General features: G+C 52.4%; 1 protein-coding gene across 2 annotated transcripts in view; it reads right to left on the bottom strand.

Moving 5' to 3' along the window:
- DOCK1 (dedicator of cytokinesis 1) overlaps positions 1 to 18,978 on the bottom strand; it is a 564,920-nt gene that overhangs the window by 1,147 nt on the left and 544,795 nt on the right. For both annotated transcript variants that reach the window (XM_068961248.1, XM_068961249.1), the window contains exons 48-51: positions 15,316 to 15,461; positions 11,196 to 11,394; positions 7,066 to 7,219; positions 4,246 to 4,403 (exon numbers count right to left, since the gene is read on the bottom strand). In XM_068961248.1, the coding sequence (XP_068817349.1) occupies positions 4,246 to 4,403; positions 7,066 to 7,219; positions 11,196 to 11,394; positions 15,316 to 15,461 (657 nt within the window). The remainder of the gene's footprint in view (positions 1 to 4,245; positions 4,404 to 7,065; positions 7,220 to 11,195; positions 11,395 to 15,315; positions 15,462 to 18,978) is intronic.

Genomic DNA, 18,978 nt, shown 5'->3' with positions numbered 1-18,978 from the left:
GAGGGGACGGCTCACTGCTGATGCTCTGGCAGGAGAGACATGGTCTCCGGGAGGTTCTGACCTGGTAGGGGGGTGGGCAAGGGAAGATTGACCTGCAGCCCTGGGTGGGAACGTCCTCTCCCCGCGACACGGGGCTGGCAGGTCACCACTCTCAGGACCGGGCTGCTGGTGGCCACAGGCCTTTCCAGGGTCTCTGATGAACCACTTTTCACAAAGCACATACGTCAGACATCTGAACAGCCTCTGAGAAGTGTAGCCACTGCCCTTTGGGTGGTGGTTTTAATCGCAATGCTTGCATGTTCTGTTGTGTCTGACTCTTTGCAACCCCATGGACTGTAGCCCGCCAGGCTCCCCTGTCCATGGGATTTCCCCGGCAAGAACACTGGAGTGGGTTGCCATTTCCTCCTCCAGGGGGTCTTCCCCAGCCAAGGATCGAACCCGTGTCTCTAGCACCTCCTGCTAGATCCTCAGCTGTGCATCTGAACTCTTAGTGGCAAGATGGGGGATCTAGTTGCTAAGACCATGGACAGAACCCAGGCCCCGAACTGCAGGCGGGTTCTTCACCACTGAGCCACCTAGGGTGGTTCTAAATCCATGTGCTCTTGATCAAGGGGCGCCTGGAAATGGACTGGTTTCAGACCTGGGCAGTTGAAATGGTCAAGAACAAGGGAAGGGGGACAATGCAGGACCCAGGGCCACCCAGGCAGCCTGGCCACGTCACAGCTGAGCCCCCCCGGGAAGAGGACCCACAGGCCCTTCCTCACATCCCTTGAAGATGCTCAGGGGCAAACAAGTCCTCGGAGGTGCTCTCTGGGGCTGGGCCAGAGGCCTGCCATGCTCTTGGAAATGGAAAGGCCACACGAGAGAGGGTCGGCCGGGCCACACTGGCCCCTGCGGCCACCATCCCCCGACCTGCTGACAAACAGTCTCTCTCCCACAGTCTCTTCTGCGTTGGGAAAGAATGGGGATGAGCAAGGCTGCTGCTGCTGCTGCTGCTAAGTCACTTCAGTTGTGTCCGACTCTGTGCGACCCCACAGACGGCAGCCCACCAGGCTCCCCCGTCCCTGGGATTCTCCAGGCAAGAACACTGGAGTGGGTTGCCATTTTTCCTCCAGTGCATGAAAGTGAAAAGTGAAAGTGAAGCTGCTCAGTCGTGTCCGACTCTTAGTGACCCCATGGACTGAAGTCTACCAGGCTCCTCCGTCTCTGGGATTTTCCACGCAAGAGTACTGGAATGGGTTGCCATTGCCTTCTCTGTGAATAAGGTTGAGGGGATAGTTAAACTCTTCACGGAGGAGGCACCGTTCATCAAGAAGTGGCTGCAGCTGTCTTCCAACGCTACAGATGAACATTTGCAAAGCAGATCCAGAGACAGACGCAGAGAAACAGTGTATGGACCCCAGGAAGGGCAGAGGGGGTGGGATGGATTGGAGGACTGGGGGTGACACACAGACGTGCCTGCATGTAAAATAGATCCCTAATGAGAAGGACAGGAAAGCCTGGCGCACTGCAGTCCATGGGGCTGCAAAGAATCAGACACAGCTGAGTGGCTGAACAACACCGAGAACCTAATGAACAGCAAAGGGGGCTCTGCGATGACCTGAATGGGAGGGAAATCTAACAAAGAGAGGATATATGTACCTGTATAGCTGATTCACTTTGCTATATAATATAAACTAACACAACGTGAGAGTCCCTTGGACTGCAAGGAGATCCAGCCAGTCCATCCTAAAGGAGATCAGTCCTGAGTGTTCATTGGAAGGACTGATGCTGAAGCTGAAACTCCAATACTTTGGCCACCTGATGCGAAGAGCTAACTCATTTGAAAAGACATTGATGCTGGGAAAGACTGAGGGCAGGAGGAGAAGGGGATGATAGAGGAGGAAATGGTTGGACGGCATCACTGACTCAATGGACATGGGTTTGGGTAAACTCCGGGAGTTGGTGATGGACAGGGAGGCGTGGCGTGTTGCAGTTCATGGGGTCGTAAAGAGTCAGACATGACTGAGCGACTGAACTGAACACAACATTATAAAGTAACTATGCTCCAATAAAAAATTAAAAAGAAAATATTTTTTTACAGAAACAGGTGGCTGGCTGGATATAGCCCAGTTTGCCTTTCAGTCATAAGAATGAATTTACGACTGTAACGGTGAAAGGAGACACTGAATGGACCTGCCAGGGCGTGAATGACCGAGGGCAGCTCATGCCCTGCTCTCGGCGGGCATGTCACATGCATGAGAGGCCACGTGCTGACCACCCAGGTAAAAGAATGAGTGAATGAACAAATGAGCACACGAATGAGTGAGCGGAGGCAGAGACACACAGGCCAGGGTAAGCGGGCACGAGCCACGGCAGAGCACAGCAGAGGGGCTCGCAGAGCACGGTCCTCTGCGGGTGAGAGCGCGCTGTCAGCAGCCTCTCAGGGCAGGCGCACGTTCAGCTCAACGTGAGAAAAGAAGTTTCAAGGGCAGGACGGTGACAAAGCAGCGTCTAACTCATCACCCAAGTTCCTCCTAATTCGCAGACAAATAAATACTAAAGTGACCCAGGGCTTAACAGAGAGAAGAGAGTCAAGGTGGAAAACAGAACTGATGTAACGATTTTTAGACACTGTAACAAGAGGAAAAAGAATAGCTTTGTAGTGCTCAGTTATTAAGTCCTGTCTGACTCTTTACGACCCCCTGGACTGTAGGTCACCAGGCTCCTCTGTCCAGGGGATTTCCCAGGCAAGAACACTGCAGTGGGTTGCCATCTCCTTCTCCAGGGGATCTTTCCAACCCAGACAGGGTAAGAATGGTCAAAAGAGGGACTTCCCTGGTGCCCAGTGGCTAAGACTTCTTGCTCTCCATGCAAGGGGCCCGGGTTCTATCCACGGTCTAGCAACTAGATCCCACATCCTGCAACTAAGAGTTCACACACCACAGCTGAAGATCCTGTGTGCTGTAAGTAAGAACCGGCACAGCCAGATAAATAAATGACTATTAAAAAAAAATGACAAAGAGAAAAAGAATGGTCAGAAGAAACGCCGATTCCCAGGTTTGATGAGACGGTTGCTTGTTTACCTGTGGAAGTAGACGGAGCGGGCGAGTGTGAGCCATTTTTAAAGAAAGGATGATTTAAAGTGGCAACAGCTAGACAGCTGACTCCAAGCTTGAGGGTGAGAGTGACAGGAGGCTGTGGACCAGCCCCCAGAGCGGGCGAATGATCGTGATCCTATAGCAGCTCTCAGGGCCTGCCGGGGAGGCAGCCCCGTAAACCGGGTGAGGACCCCCTGGCCCACAGGCCTGCGTCCTGAAGGCGCACTCATGCTGCAGGTGAGTCAGATAGGAGACCAAGAGCAAGGAGACTCGGGTGATTAATATCGCGGCATTCACAGCGCCTTTACACATGGCGCCAAAGCGTGTGTGTTTGCCCTTCCACTAACAGCTGTGCTGGCTTCCCAGGATATTTGCATCAGCAGGCAGGCCCAGGGGCCCGAGCAGTGAGCACACATCAGACCAAATCAATGACAGATGCCATGGGGGGACTAGCCTCAGGACTGATGCTTAGGAGGGCCCGAGCTGGCCGATCATGCTGGTGACAGCTAGCATCCCGAGTCTAAGTGGGGTGGGGACAGGTCCCATGGCTAGAGGCCGGGCTAGGAACGGGCAGCCTCGAGGAGCTGGGGTGTGCTCCAGCTGGAGCCAAATCCCGCGCTCGGTCACAGTTTCTCCATGTGGTGAGCACCCGTCCCCACCCACACACGGCCAGTGGGAGAGTGAGGCTGCCTGGAACCAAGCTGGGACCAGGGCTTCTTCAGGGCAAGGGCAGTATCCGGGAGCAAGACGTGTCCCCTGTGTGTGGCATCAGCCAGCTTCTTCAAATGAAAAATGTCTTCATACAAAAAGCTACTTTTCAAAACTAAACTTTCATAAGAACTGCACCTCAAGGCAATGACCTCCAAGGTCACGAGAGTGGCCTGTGGACCCACTGGCTGGAATTTTGCCCCCTCTACATGTTCCCCCTGGGAGTGTATGTTCCTGTGGGGATGACACAGGACCCCCTGGGAGCATACATTCCTGTGGGGATGACAGAGGACCCCGGGCCACACACATCGCGTTCTAACCACTGCCACTTTTTCCTGGAAATCAAGCCTTGGCTTGCCCAAAGTAAACACGCCAACATCAGGAAGGAAAGAAGGAAGAATTCCTGTTTTGTGGAGGGAAAGAGAGGATGGACCCATGTTCCTGAGCCCTGACTTACCCTCTGATGAGGCGGAGGGGGCGGGGGCGTTGGCGAGCCCGTCAAGTCCAGGTTCTCGGTCAAGGTCCCATAGTCCGTGCTGGTGCCTTTGAGAGGCAGAGGGGGCGGAACTTCAGCCACGTCCAACCCAGCCACGGTCATGCCGTTCAGCTCCAAACCTGGAAAAGGGGGAGGATGAGACCCACACCCCCATCCCCACTGGGAGCGATGTGTGTCCCCACACGACTGCTTCGTGCCCTCTCAGGACTGGCAGGGTGGTGGGAATCCTTTACCCTCCTGAAATGCCCATCAATGGGCAGCAAAGAGATCGGGAGGGAGCAGAGAAGGCCAGGACTGTGTCCTCTGCAAGGGAATGTTTCACAAGGAGAATCACGGATGCTGAATCCCGAGCTTAAAGGGTGGATCAGACCGCTGGAAAAACAGCCACGTCCACCTGGGACCCCTCTGGTCCCTCCTCGACTGCCACGCCTGGGGGCGTCTATACAGCTCAGGGGTCACAAGGACCATCTCCGCCTGGAGTGTTCAGAGTCCGCCAGGTCGCTGCCTCAGCCTCCTACAGGGAGCTGCACTCAGCTGAGTCCAACAACACAGCTCACCACCAGCCCACCTGCCTGTCAAAACTCTCACAACAGGAAAAGCCACGATCCTACGAAAGGCAGGTATTAGCAGCAGCTGCCGCTGTGACTGCTGCTTTAAATAAGCCAAAGGGAAGCAGTACTGATTTTTTTAAAGTAAACTGAAAAGGAGTTGTTTTCAAAGGGAGGAGTGATCATTAGGACAATCTATTTTCTCAGCCTTTGTTGAGACTCTAAGAAATCATCTGCCTTTTATGTTAAAGAGAGAAGTGGGTATTTTTGTTGTTGGGTGTCCTACCCAATGATGCATCTGATGGAAAGTCGTTCATTAAGAGCCTGCTCCCTAGGACGAGGGGTGTCAGCTGATAAGGAGGCCTGGCAGTTGAATCAAGGTGCGAGAAGGTGGCCTCTGATGGAATGGTCGCTCTCCTAACTGGCTGGCTGGTTGCTTTTACTCTGGCCTTTATTTAAAATTTGCCACTTTAATCATTTGTAGGGGTACTCAAGTATCTGTTTGAGCCTGTGTGTCCAGGTCTCCAGGGTGAATGTCTAGGGGTGGGCTTGCTGGGGGTTATGGTGACTCTATGTTTAATTTTAAGGGACCACCAAAGTGTCCTCCACTGCAGCGGCAATGTGCCTATTTATTAACTATTTATGAAAAAATCAATAAAATATTTCTGATCTCTGGTTACAGCATAAGGATGTACGAAGTGAAGCTGGGACATCCTCCTGGAGACGGTCTCCCTTCCAGCACCCAGCAAGACCTGGCTCCCTGAGGCTCATCCCCGGGGCAGCCCTGACTCCCGACCAGACAGACTGTCTCGGGAATGGCCGCTGCTCCCCTTGCAGCAAGAAGAAACCAGGAGCTGAGGACGATTGTTGGCGGCCGGCACAAACCACTGCCCAGGACCAGGCTCCCCGCCCTGTCTCCAGCCACGGGGAGGACAGTGGGTCCTCCTGGCTCTCTCGTCTGCTGCCATCCTCAGTCCCTGCGACCTCCTTCCTGCCAGGACGTCACCTCTCTGGCTGGCCTGACTTCAGGGGTGAAAACTAGGGTACCACTTGCATCCCTCCACAATTCACATCCACTCGGAACCTCAGAGGGCTTTCCAGGTGGGTCGGCAGTAAAGAACCCGCCTGCAATGCAGGAGACACAGGGGACTGCAGGTTCGATCCCTGGGTCGGAAAGACCCCCTGGAGAAGGAAAGGGCAACCCACTCCAGTATTCTTGCTCAGAAAATCCCATGGACAGAGCAGCCTGGTGGCCTGCCATTCATGGGGTCGCAAAGAGTCGGACACGACTGAGCGACTAAGCACGCACTCAGAACCTTAGACCTTCTTTGAAAAGAGGGTCTTTGTAGAAGGATCTGGAGATGAGATCATCCTGGATTTATGGGGAGCCCTGAACCCCATCTGCAGTCTCCCATAAGAAGAGGAGAAACACAGAGCCGGGAAGAGAGGGGTGAGGGGACTGGAGGAATGAGCATACAAGCCGAGGAACTCCGAGGGCTGTGGGAGCCCCCAGACCACCAGTCCCCACCCTTTCTGTGGAAGACAGTTTTTTTCCATGGACCTGGGGGTGGGGCCGGGGGTGGTCTGGGGATGATTCAAGGGCGTTACACTTACTGTGCACTTTATTTCTATTACTACTACATCGGTTCCACCTCAGGTCATCAGGCATTAGACCCTGGAGGTTGGGGACCCCTGCACTAGATGGAAGCAGGACTGGAGAGACCTGGATTTCAGACTCCTGGCCTCCAGACTATGACAGAATAACTTTTTGATATTTGGGGCCACCAAGTCTGTAGGAATTATGCTGAGCAGCCCTAGAAATCGGGCAGAGCTGGAAGGTAAGTTCTACCCTTAGCCCCTCAGCATGGCCTGGAAGGGCTCCTTCCTTCCCACTCCTCCTGCACACAAAAAGGCCCCTTCCCCACTCTGTGGGCTGCATCATCTCATGACACAAAATGGGGGGTGCCCCACGTGCTCTCGAGTCACCCCCAGCACCCAGGAGGTCCGGAGCGCTGGCTGGGTCCTGCACCGTCCACCCAGGGAGCACAGGAACCCAGGACTCAGCTGTGGCCTGACCCACTCCAGTCCCGGGGGACACTTCTCCAAGTCAGAGGCTCACCAACACTCTCTCCGGCTGCTGGACTGAAAAGAAGCTGGTCTAAAGTGAGAGCCTTCAACAGAGGGGGGAGGTCACAGGCAACGTCAGGAATTCACACGGGATGACGTCACTTACTGGACTGCAGGCTGAAGCTGAGCTTGGCCCTCGGCATGACTGGGGGCGGTGTGGACTGGGAGGACGGGGAGGATGGGGACACTGAGAAGCGCCGCTCGCCCCCCATGGCGTTGATCACCTGGCTCTTCGGTCTCTGGGGCCGCAGGGGGCTGATCTACGTGGGAGGGACAGAGAGAGCATAGTTAGGGTCCGTGTTAGGTGGCTCAGTGGGAAAGAACCACCTGCCAGCGCAGGAGATGCGGGTTCGATCACTGGGTCTGGAAGATCCCCGGGTGAAAGGCATGGCGACCCTCTCCAATATTCTTGGCCGGAGAATTCCATGGACAGAGGAGCCTGGTGGGCTACAGTCCATGAGGTCAGAAAGCGTCGGATATGACTGAGCCGCTGAGTGCTGAGCAGACACTGGGCTGACTTAATGCCACTTCAACACTTCCGCTGCTGAAGTCCTGACCTGCAGCGCCGGTGCAGATGACCACATCTGGAAACACGGTCTTGCCGACGGTCAAGGTCGGGTGACGCTGTTACAGCAGACCCTGCTCTAGTGTGACTGGTGTCCTTATAAAGTGGGGAGATTCGGACCCAGACACAAGTGCATGGGACGGTACCGTGTGAAGACGAAGGCAGAGATGTGGGGAGAAGGGAATGCTGGGCAAGGGGCTGGAGCAGAGCCCCCCGCAGCCTCAGAGGAAGCCAGCCCTGCTGGCACCTTGGCCTTGGATGTCCAGCCTCCAGATTGTGAGACCATCGGCCTCTGCTGAAGCCACCCAGCCTGTGGGATGCCGTTCTTGCGGTGCCGGCAAACTAACCCCGGCCTCACCCAGTCTCCTTACACAGTCGGGGGGGACGTCACATCCGTGTCTCCTGAACAGGAATGTGACGCGGGCACTTGGTGTGAGGGAGTGCCCCACCGGGTGGGGAGGGGACTCAATGACCTGCGCAGTGACCAGAACGCCCCAGGGGACTAATTTCTTGGTCTTTCTTGGCAGGCGTGTGAAAGTCTAGAAACTTGCTAAAGGACTTCCTTCACTCGCCTTCTCTTCCTCCACTCACGCGATGCTACGACCGATAGGAGTCCTTTCCACTGCTCATTGCACTTGTCTCCCCCACCTCTGACTTTCAGACGCACCTGACTTTAAGCAGCTAAGCCTCTTCCTGTGTCTGCAACATTGGGAATTTTCATTTCCCTACGTCTTAGAACTTGGTCTCAGATTGTCAGGTCTGGGGGAACATGAGAAGTCCAAAATACTCTCAGGTAGCAGTAACGAGGACAGTTATTAACCCAGCTGAGAAAGAAAAATCAAGATTTTGGCCCCAGGATGGGCAGGGCTTTGGGCTTGGCACTGGGGCTTGATTCCCCAGGGTAGGGGGCAGGGCACGGATGGGCCTGCTGGTGAGGGCCAGCTGCAGAGTGGGTGGGCAGCAGCGTGTTCCACTGGGTGGTCTGCAAAGACAGGGCCTCCCTGGAGGATGGAAGGAGGCAAGGAAGGCTTAAGTCCTTTTGTAAGCGGGGTGGTTGAGGGGACACTGGCCATCAGGCTGGCTTCTGGAACTGTCCTATGCCAATAAAGCAGATCCTGGAGTCCAGGCATCACCACTCATTTGCAGAAACAGCTCACCTGCTATGGAAGGCCTGGGACAGCCTGGCTGAGCTTGGGGCTCCCCTTGGGTGCATGTGTGTGGGGACTGAAGATGGATTCAGGGTGCTCTTCCCACCCTTCCCTTCCCATCAGGGGACATCCTGACAGTTCAAGGGCATGGTTTACTGGTGAGATGCAAATGGCACGTGGAGGGCCCCTCCCGTGCTCCAGGTCCTGAGAGGCTCAGCCGGAGGTCAAGACATTGCTTATGATGCGAATTCAGGTAGGAAGCTGAACTCAGCCCCAAAGAGGAAGTAGAGAAAAACCTCTGCAGAAGTGTGGAGAGGGGGCAGGTGGGTGCCAAGAGTACAGCAACCCCAGGGGCCCAGGGCACCACCCTGGGGACGGGCCTGCTGCCGCCACTCAGTCATCTTCGCTCCCTGAGACCCCCACCCCCTGCCAACCCGCTCTGTCCTGCAGCATCTGGCCGGTCACGGGCACACGGAGACTTGAATAGGAAACTCCAAGTGCCCAGCTGGACCCATAGACCTTGCCAGCACCTGTCACCCAGAGGACAGACTGGGACTTCGGCTGGACCAAGAACAGCCAGTCTGCCTCCGGCAAGAAGCCGGGGTGCCTGGCCCCTAGCACTGCAGCTGCGGCTATTCTGAGACTCCTCAGAGGCTGAAAGGGTCAAGGTTCTGTGCTCTGACCTCGGTGGGTTCTGGTGCGTTTTCGGAGAGTACTCGGGCCCACTGGGGTTTGGGGGGGTGGGGGTGGAGCTTTGGGCTAAACTCAGCCTGTCTGCAGGAAAGCAGGACCACAGTGGGGAGGGACAGAAGTTATACTGTGACAATGGCCAAAGCTGGCACATCCTTTATCTTCTTGTCACGGAACTCAATTTGGATCAACTCTGCCACTTGGCTCAAATTCTCTGAGGCCTTCCGCTTTACCATCTCAAAGTAGAGCTTAAAGAAAAACGTACGACAGACTTCCACAAGGTCTGCACTGAGCAAATGTTCAGAAAATGTTGCTGTTAGTTTGCCTGTCCAGGTAGGGCGTCTGGACACTTGGGAGAAGGAAGGGGGTGCTGGGCAGCCCCAGCAGTGTCGCTGGCCACTCAGCTTTCCAGAAGAGTGGACAGAGCCCACCGGGAGGTGGGGGGAAGGGGCGTCATGAGAAACCTCTGGATCGCACCGTGGGAGGTCACATCTGAGCGCTAGCCAGTGGCCAGTCCCTTCCTGAGCCCCGCACCCTGGGCCGCCAACTTCTGCCATGAAACACTGCAGCCCAGATGCAGTCAGAGCTCTGTCCAAAGGCCTCACAAGAGCATTCGCCTGCAGGAAGACCATGTGTGGTCTGGGGTCTCCCTTTTCCTCTAGACACCCAAACAGCACGTGACTGGTGGTCTCCATGACTAAGGGTCTGGATGGAACATGCCTTCCGGTGTTGAAGATATAAGCAAGCAGTGAAGTGTGTCTTATTAAACAGGGGTCCCACCTGAGCCCTTTGATAAGCAACCATTCAGTAACCGCCAGGGCTGGTCAGGGGTCGGGGGCTTCCGCCCAGGGCAGGCACATTCTTGGGCACTGTAGAGGCAAACGGCCTTCCACTGCAAGGAGGTGGTAGCTCCAGGCCCAACTTAACCTTTGAAGCTGATGGCCTGTGAGAGCCTCCTCTTTGCTTTGTCTCCAGTCCACAAATAGCATGTTCTGAATAAAGTTCACCCCAGAAGCCGCCCTCAGTTTGCCCCCAGACTCCAAACACTGCAACACACTGCTGGGAGCATCAGCTGGCACCCCTCCCAGCCCCCGCCCCCAGCCCAGGCCTGGGAGGAGAGTGTGCCACTTGGGTTTCCCTGTTGCCACACACCCTGGTCTCTGGAATGAATGAGAGTCCCTGGGATCCGTTTTTAATGTCAACTCACCAGCACCAGTTAAGTCCCCCCAAACCCTTGTGAAAGATGGCCAAGGGATTTAAGCATGGAACAGATGAGGCGAGGAGGATAACACGGAAATGAGTATGGTTGGCAGAACCTGTGGGAAGGGGCTCTGGGACTCTAGCTGAGCAGATTATAACACTCCCGCAGAACACCGGCTTAGCGATTTCTGGTCAGGAAGGGTGGGGGAACGGCATTAGCTGGCCTGGAATTGCTGCTTCCTGACAACACAAGCACCCTGTTCATCTCCTGAGATGCCTGGGTGTCTAATGAATGAGTCCCACTTCGCTGCAGAGCCCAGAACCCTGTGGGTCCCGCCGACAGCTGCCCGCCCCCCCCCCCACCCACCGCCACTACCCCGCCCAACACCGGGGAAGGGGGGATGGAGAGAAAGACCAGCATCCTCCAGAGAGATGTGGGTCTGCTCTGAGCCTCTGATGTCCTGGAGCATCAGTTACACAAGGGCGGGATGCGAGAGACCCTGGATTCTCAAATGATTATTCCCAGCCCATTCAGTGAAATCTGATGGACAGGCCCCTCGGCAAAATGTGGAGCAAAGACAGGCTCCCTGCGGCAGCTACCAATCAGTGAGGGAGAGCTCCCTGTGAAATTACCGTTTCTGAAAGGATCACAGCCTCAGACTGCTGCAGGGGAATGTCGGTGGGTTTAAATTCTTTATCGAATATCTCTTGATGCTTGCTGTTCCTTTTCTCCTTCTTCTTGTCCTTCTTCTCTTTGTCAGGGTCATCCTTGTCCAGCTTGTCCTGGGACCGGGAGTGCATTTTCTTCGGCAGGAGGGGTTCCAGAGCGAACCTAAAGAAAACGTTGTTTTTTTTTTTTCAATCAATGATGTCTTTTTAGGAGAAACTGTTGCTTTTTGCCCTGCGGATCCATGTAAAGTCACTCACAATGAATCAGGTGCTGTCTGGGGACCGCCCAACTTTACAAGGAAAGAAATAATTTTGAAAGGAAGCTCAAGGGCCACCTATGATACTTATTACCAATTGCCATGGTGACGGTCTTGCGTCATGATAGAAACAAACTGGGGGAAAAAAACCACACTGACAGGACAACACGGAAATGTAAAGCCTGAATGCATTATGGGATGATGATATTCAGGGATTATTGTTGATTTATGGCTGGAGGAAGGTATTTGAGGTCTATTTCCAAAAGGAAGTTCTCACTTTTTAGAGATTCACACTGAAATATTTATGAATGTGAACAGGAGAAATAGGCAGATGCTGACACAAAGAAATGTCTGTACTGGTACACAGGGAGCTTCTACTTGAAAGCCTTTGACGGCTCAGTGAGAAAGAAGTCAGCTCTAGCTCCTAAGGACGTGGAGCTGCCCTGAGATTTTCAGCCAAGAACTGAGCTTGAGAAGGAGGATTTGGGTCCCAGCTCTGCCACCTACTGGTGAGGGTCCACCGCCTCTGAGCACTGTGGACTGGACGACCCATTTACAGAACGAAAAGAAAATGGTATTTAAAAAGAGATGTGACCTATTCAAAGAAGCGAGTCATACAGTCCTATAGGAGAGACAGCACATACTGTGATTTCTGATTAGAGTGTTTTTAAAGTGTGGTCCACACTTCATTTCTATATGGTTAAAAAGAAGCAAAATGGTCAGCTGAGAGGGTTCATGGAAGCTCCCTGTCTTCGAGCTCCTCAGGCAGTCCCAGAGCCCCATGGGAGGGCAAACTCCATCCCCTGTAATGTGGAATAAGAAGCCAGGTTCCCAAGCCAGCCTATGAGAAGCCCCCATCCTCACTGCGACCTTCCAAGACTGACTTCCTGAAACAGCCGGAGAGTAAATGGGTTTCCTCGAGGGGAGAATGATCGTTAAGAGAAAGCTGGGCGCATTTCCATCCTAGCTGCGGTTTCTTTCAAAGTTACTTGTGAGCAGGAAATGGAGAACTAAGCCCTGCTCTAATCAAAAGGCCATTCCAGCAGCTTGGTTCCCTAACATGAGAGGTACCATGGACATCCACACTGCGCTGGACCTTTCAGAGAAGCACATTTCAAACCCAGGGAAGATGCTGACTGCCGAGAGCAAGAATCACATCTCCTTTGTTTTGTTAAAAAAAAAAAAAAGAAAAAAACTGGATGGGCAGAGGGATTTGAACAGGAATGGTATTGAATGTAGGCATTGATTATCAATAGCTGCTAACATCACTGCAAGAGAGATAGTCAGGCACAATGTCCTTCTGAATGGAAGAACCTATGAAGTCATTCTGCCCTGAAATCAAGCCTGAATCTGTGTAAGTCTCTAGATGGGACCACCAACCTGAAGGAAATAGGAGGGACACGGAGATACAGTCAATAACCCTGTCGGAGATGCAGTCAAAACAATCTGGATTGCAGCAGCAGCAGCCTGCAGTTTTCAACAAATAAACTACAAGGAAGAGAAATGAAAAGAAGAGAGTGGAAGGAGGAAATCTATTGCTTAAAAGAGAACTCAAGAGATAGAGCAGGGCTGCCCAGGCGGCACTGGTGGTAAAAAAAAAAAACAACCCCGCCTGGCAATGCAGGAGATGTGAGAGACGCGGGTTCAGCCCCTGGGTCGGGAAGATCCCCTGGAGGAGGGCATGGCAACCCACTCCAGTATTCTTGCCTGGAGAATCCCATGGACGTAGGAGCCTGGTAAGCTATACAAAGGGTTGCAAAGAGTCAGACACGACTGAAGCGATCCAGCACGTATGCAAAGAGGTATGGCAGCCAACTCCAAAGTGGGAGTCTTATCTGGATCAGTTTCAAGCAAACTAAAAAAAAACCAAACAACCATTTATGACTCAGCTGGAAATAAAAACCAATATCTGATGATGGTATGGAATGACTGTTCATTTTTCACCTGTGCTAAAGGTAGTTTTTTTCCTAAGTTCCTACCATTTAGAAATTCACACTGAAATGTTTACAGATGAAGTCACACGGTGTCTGAGACTTGCTTCACGTATAATATGGAGGAGGGAGAGGGTGGAGTACAGACTGAAAGATGGGCTGGGAGGTGATCACTGTTGAACCTGGCTCACAGGCGATGGGCACAGGGCCTCATTATGATATTATGTTTCCCGTGAAACTTTTTCACAATAAAAACTTGAAGATTGATGAAATACACCCGTGTTGACTTTGATTATGAAGGCATTTCGGGACATCTGGATATGCAATTAGCAACAAATCAACATCCATTAGGTGTTACATCTCTTACAAAAAACAATTTTAAAAACGTTTATGATTTTATTCTCAGTTTTACGGAACTTGAGACAATTAATGTAGGGAAATAAAGGATTAATGGACATCTTCTAGCTCGGGGCGAAACCTGTGCTATGAAATCCAGACAAGTACACAAAGCATCCAAGAAGAGGCTGAGCTGTAAATGTTTCACAGGATGAGAGGCAACTGCCAGCATGATGAACTTTATTCTCCACATCACCAACGCCATCTGAGACCGCAGTCTCACTTCTTCCACATTAGTCAGGTAGCTAAGGGTGACAACCCTGTGAATGAATGAAAATCTGGACTCTAATAAAGATGCCTTCTAGTTTAAGGTTAAACATATGGCTCCAGAGGAGGAGACAATGGTTTCCACTCATGTAGTCACATGTGCAGGATGGAACTCTTCCATCTAAAAATCTCTAGCTCGCTCTTTGCTCTCGCCCCTACATTCCTGGAAATATAAAACCCTTTTCATAACTAGCCTGGGGATTTACTTGGGGAGAAGTTGAATTAAGTTTCTTTAGCAATCTTGCTCTAAATGACAAGCGCACTTGATTTAAATACCTCTAAATTGAGAATTTCCATATAGACTTGGCCTTATAAGTAGCAGACACTGACAAAAATTACTGTTAGGGGAAAAAGAAAAAAAAACACGTGGGAAGAGTTTTCTCTCCTCCATTGGGCACGCTAGCTGTTGGCTACAGAGGGCACTGGGGTTGGAGCTGTCTCTTGGGGTGCTCCGGGAGTTTGTGTCTGCGGGTTGCAGGGGCCAAGAGCCTGCGGGTTTGATAAGATGATGGAATGTAAACCAGATGGGCTTGGACAAACACACAATTGTGCAGACTTGATGGTAAAACAATTAGAAGTTCTTGGATGTTTAAACTGCACGTGACATTTTTTCTTTCTGTATAATCAGAATAAGCTTTACACGTAGGCTACTCACTAAATGCACAAAAATGTCAACATCGAGGCTGTCTTTGCAGAAGACACAGCGGGAGTGCAACGGAATGTTTGCTCATCTCTTCCATTTTTGTTCCCTTCTTAGCGACTTTGGCGTAAGAGCAGCGCTCAAGAGCAACACTGGGTCTCGAAAAAGATCTTGCAGCAAGAAAGTGGCCCTGCTGGCCTTCGGGGAAGCCTGCCTGAGTATGACAGGCTTGCCCTGGTGTGACGCCTTGGAAGTGAGCAAGGGATGAAAGCACAGCACACCACTGGCAAGGAATGCACCTCACTGTTTTGGGGTGCGTTGACGAGGACTGGACACTCACTGAGGCTTTATAGTTTGATGGAAGTGTCACCCAAAGTGGAGCCCAAAGCGAGAGATTGTTCTCAAAAATTCCTAAGACCCTACAAGTCTTAGTGGCACTATGGTTGTAAAGGTCTTGGATGATCTCCGTTTCAAAGGGAGTGTTGAGTTTCAGAAATCCTCTCAGCTGTGAGGAAACAAATCCAGGACCCTGGAGAGCTCCTCGCAACCCCTCCAGCCCTTCTCTTCCCTCCCTACTGCTGAGCCAGACTCACCCATCGGAGCCAGGCCTGGAAGGGGTGCTGTCGGACGAGAGCGAGGAGACAGAAGCCACGGATAGAGGCCGGGATGAGGAAGGCATGGTGAAGGATCGGACCATGGACCGGGGACGGCTGCCTCTTCTGTCGTCCAGACTTGAGGGCTGGGTTGGGGCAGAGGGGAGAGAAAGAGAGAGACTTGCTTGATGTCCATGCCAAAAGATGTCCAGCCTGGCATGGTCAGACACCTCAGACCGAGTGGTCTTAGCAGCCTGGAGTCTATACCAAAGTAATCCACACTTTTATGAACAGTTGATGTTCCTGTCCAAAGCTGAAGGTGAAAACCATGGTTATCCGGAGAATTTTTTGAAATATGATTTGATACTGTGAAAAATACCAGAAAAAACTTTCTTGTTGGTTTTCCTTTATTTTTTTTAATTTAAAATGCAGTTTTCTTTACCAAGACCACAGTGCCTCACCATGCTCCAAAGTCAGTACAATGCGCTGATCGACCAGGAATTGTAACTTACAGAAAACATCCAGAATGTGACTTAAGCACGTTGCCAGATGTTTAGATGAACTGTGCACATCTCTGCATGCTGACAAACCAAGCAGACTGCCAGAATACGTGGAGGCACAGGGACCGAACTTCTCTAGACTAAGATGAGATGCTCCTGCTGCTTAACTAAAGGCGGGTTCCTTCCCTGCCGGTGACCGGCACAGCAGGTTAGCTGGATCCATGGCCGGAGTTGCCAAAGCTCCTCCTTCTTAGCAGGAAGTGGACCAGTGATGCATTCTAGAGAAAAACAGTCTCTGGATCGAGTTTTCCACCCTCTGTTTGTCATACGACTATATATTAACAAAATAAGTGTCACTGAAATACAGCACATGTCAACACCTAATTAGCTACAAAATGCTCGTGTACCTGCCCCTCAAGCCAGATGTTGGCACAGCTGGGACAGCAGCTGGTGCAGAAACTTTTTTTTTTAACCCTCAGGATGTGGAAATCAAATGTCTGTAGAGCATGCCCTCTCTGTGTGGCTCAACCTCCCTCAACCCCAGCCCCATGCTACCAAAGCTGGCGTTCATTCAGCCCATCTCCAATAGAAAAACTGCTTGGGACCAGGGCTGGTGACAGATTATATAACACCACTGATAAGAGGGCCTGTTTCTTAACTATGTTTTGCCCATGAAATACTATTGGACCTGTACCTTATCTCTTCAATAGGAAAAGGCTCAACAGACTTGTGGGTGCCAAGGGGGACAGGGGTTCGGGGGGGGCGGGATGGGGAGTTTGGGATTAGCAGATGCAGACTATTGCATAGAAAATGGATAAACTGAAAAGTACAGGGAACTGTATTCAACACCCTGTGATAAATCCTAATGGAAAAGAATATGAAAAACATATATATGTATAACTGAATCACTGTGCTGTCCAGCAGCATTTAACACGACACTGTGAATCAACTATACTTCAATGAAATAAGCTTGTAAAAAATAGTAAGAGGTTCAACGTCACAAAAGAATACTTTAAAGCAGGAGCTGGTAAACGTTTTCTGCAAAGGGGAAAATGACAAGTACTTTAGACTGCGGGCTGTAAGGTCGCTGTCCCAAGCATGGAAACAGCTATACACAATACAGAAATAAATAAGTACGGCTGTGTTCCAATAAAGCTTTATTTACAAAACAGATGTCAGGCCGTAGTTTGCTGACCAGTGGCTCAATATGCAGCTGCAGTCTGCCAGTACCGAGGGTCTGGTCAGCTTTAACTTTAGCACCGATGACGGTGCATCGCCCAACTCCAGGGAGACAGCCTTTGCCATGAACTGGCTTTTACAAGGCAACTAAAAGGAAATGGCGACTTGCAGATTAGCCTGAATTGTAAAAACGATTCTAAAGACTCAAAGTCTACAGTATCTGCTTCTCAGCCTTTAAGGTTAGATTCCATTTCCGGTGATTATAAAATACTGACTGTATCCCTCCTGTTGTACAATGTGTCTTTGTAGCTTAGTTGTACAATGCATCCACTTCTCTGATGAAATGATCTTTACAGCAAGCCAGGGTCAAGGGAGTGGGCACACAGGAGCCAGCCGGCCGTGGACCAGGAGGTGCATATGGCCACAGGCTGCCCTCATCCAGCTCTTGGGAAGACCCAAGCAGCTGCGAACGCCCCCAACCACACAGGGCTGGCGATGCGCCCCGAGAGGCAGCCTTGAGTCCTGGTCAGGATGCATGAGCATGGACGGGAAGACTGTGAAGAATGAAGCAAGGGGGATGCAGGTGGGGGCTCTGGCTGGGGAGGGCCAGAAGCCACTGGTGGTCTTGTGACAGCAGGGCACCCACTGGGAGTGGCCCTGGGCCCTCCTCCTGGGCCATTCACCTCGCAAGCCCTTCCTGACTCAGCAGAGCCTCTAGAAATCGAGCAGCCAGGACTTCTGCTTTTTCATCTGAAGCCATCAGGGCCTCCCACTCCTTACCGGGTAGCTCCAGTGCTAGGACATTGTGAGAGAGGGGACATCTGTGTCCCTGCAGCAGGACAGGCACTGAGTGGGGGCGGAGGGGCGGGGAGACCAGCAGGTGGGAATGTTGGTCCCGGCACGGACTGCGTGACCTCGCGTAAAACAAGGACACCTAGCTTCCTCCTGAGCACACAGGGGATAGTCATGTCACCTTGAGAGGCTGGCAAGGACGACCTGCAGTGGCACAGGTGACAGGCAGGGCGGCCACACAAATGGCAGCCTCCAGTGCCCTGCTCGCGTTACAGACACGAAGCACAGACGTGCTCCAGCCCCTCACAGGAGCACGCCTGCGTGTCCCAGGACGCACGCGGTCACCATCCTCATCTCCAGGGTGGTCTGGAAGGCCCTACCTACGCCCACCATGGGTGCAAACTGCCCATGGCGTCCTGGGGATGGCTGGTTTCCCTGAGTTTAATCATGGTGATGGGGTTTCATGGGGGTATGGTGAGACGCAGGCCCGTTTCACAGTCTTCTAGAAACGTCCCTTTCCAAATGCTGCACAAATGCCAGCTGTGGACTGGAAACCCAACGGGACAACAAGCTGGGCCCTAGGAGGGGGCGCATGCACAGGGGTGCATTAGGAGGGAGGGGTGGGGCCAGGTGGGAGGGGGAGAGATGGGGTGCTCTAGGACATGCAGCCTCAGGGTCACCACCCAGAGCCTGCACCTTGACTGCCCTCCAAGCCTTATCAGCCACTCTTCTCTTGGTTGGAATATTCTGGTGAACTCCAGCATATAGAAGAGGGCAAGGGGAACTTCTCTTTGGAGGTGGGGGTCATCAGCTTACCCTCCCAATGCACACCCCACTTAGTGGCCTCTGAGGAACCCCAGGGTTCCATGGATCCCAGTAAGAAAACCACTGGAACAGAGTCTCCCTGGCAATGGTGGAGGAGGACCTCTTGTTGTTGTTGCTTAGTCATTCAAATGCGTCTGGCTCTTTTTGACCCCACGGACTATTATAGCCCGCCAGGCTCCTCTGTCCATGGAATTTTCCAGGCAAGATGATTGGAGTGGATTGTCATTTCCTCCTCCAGGGGATCTTCCCAACCCAGGGATTGAACCCGTGTCTCCTCCATCTCCCGCACTGGCAGGCAGACTCTTTCCTGCTGAGCCACCCGGGGAAGCCCCGAGGGAGGGCTGGAGGGGAAAGTCCTGGGGGCAGG

Source organism: Capricornis sumatraensis, chromosome 23 (assembly GCF_032405125.1).
Source record: "Capricornis sumatraensis isolate serow.1 chromosome 23, serow.2, whole genome shotgun sequence".
Classification (NCBI taxonomy): Eukaryota; Metazoa; Chordata; class Mammalia; order Artiodactyla; family Bovidae; genus Capricornis; species Capricornis sumatraensis.
This window is presented reverse-complemented; position numbering and strand designations above follow the sequence as displayed.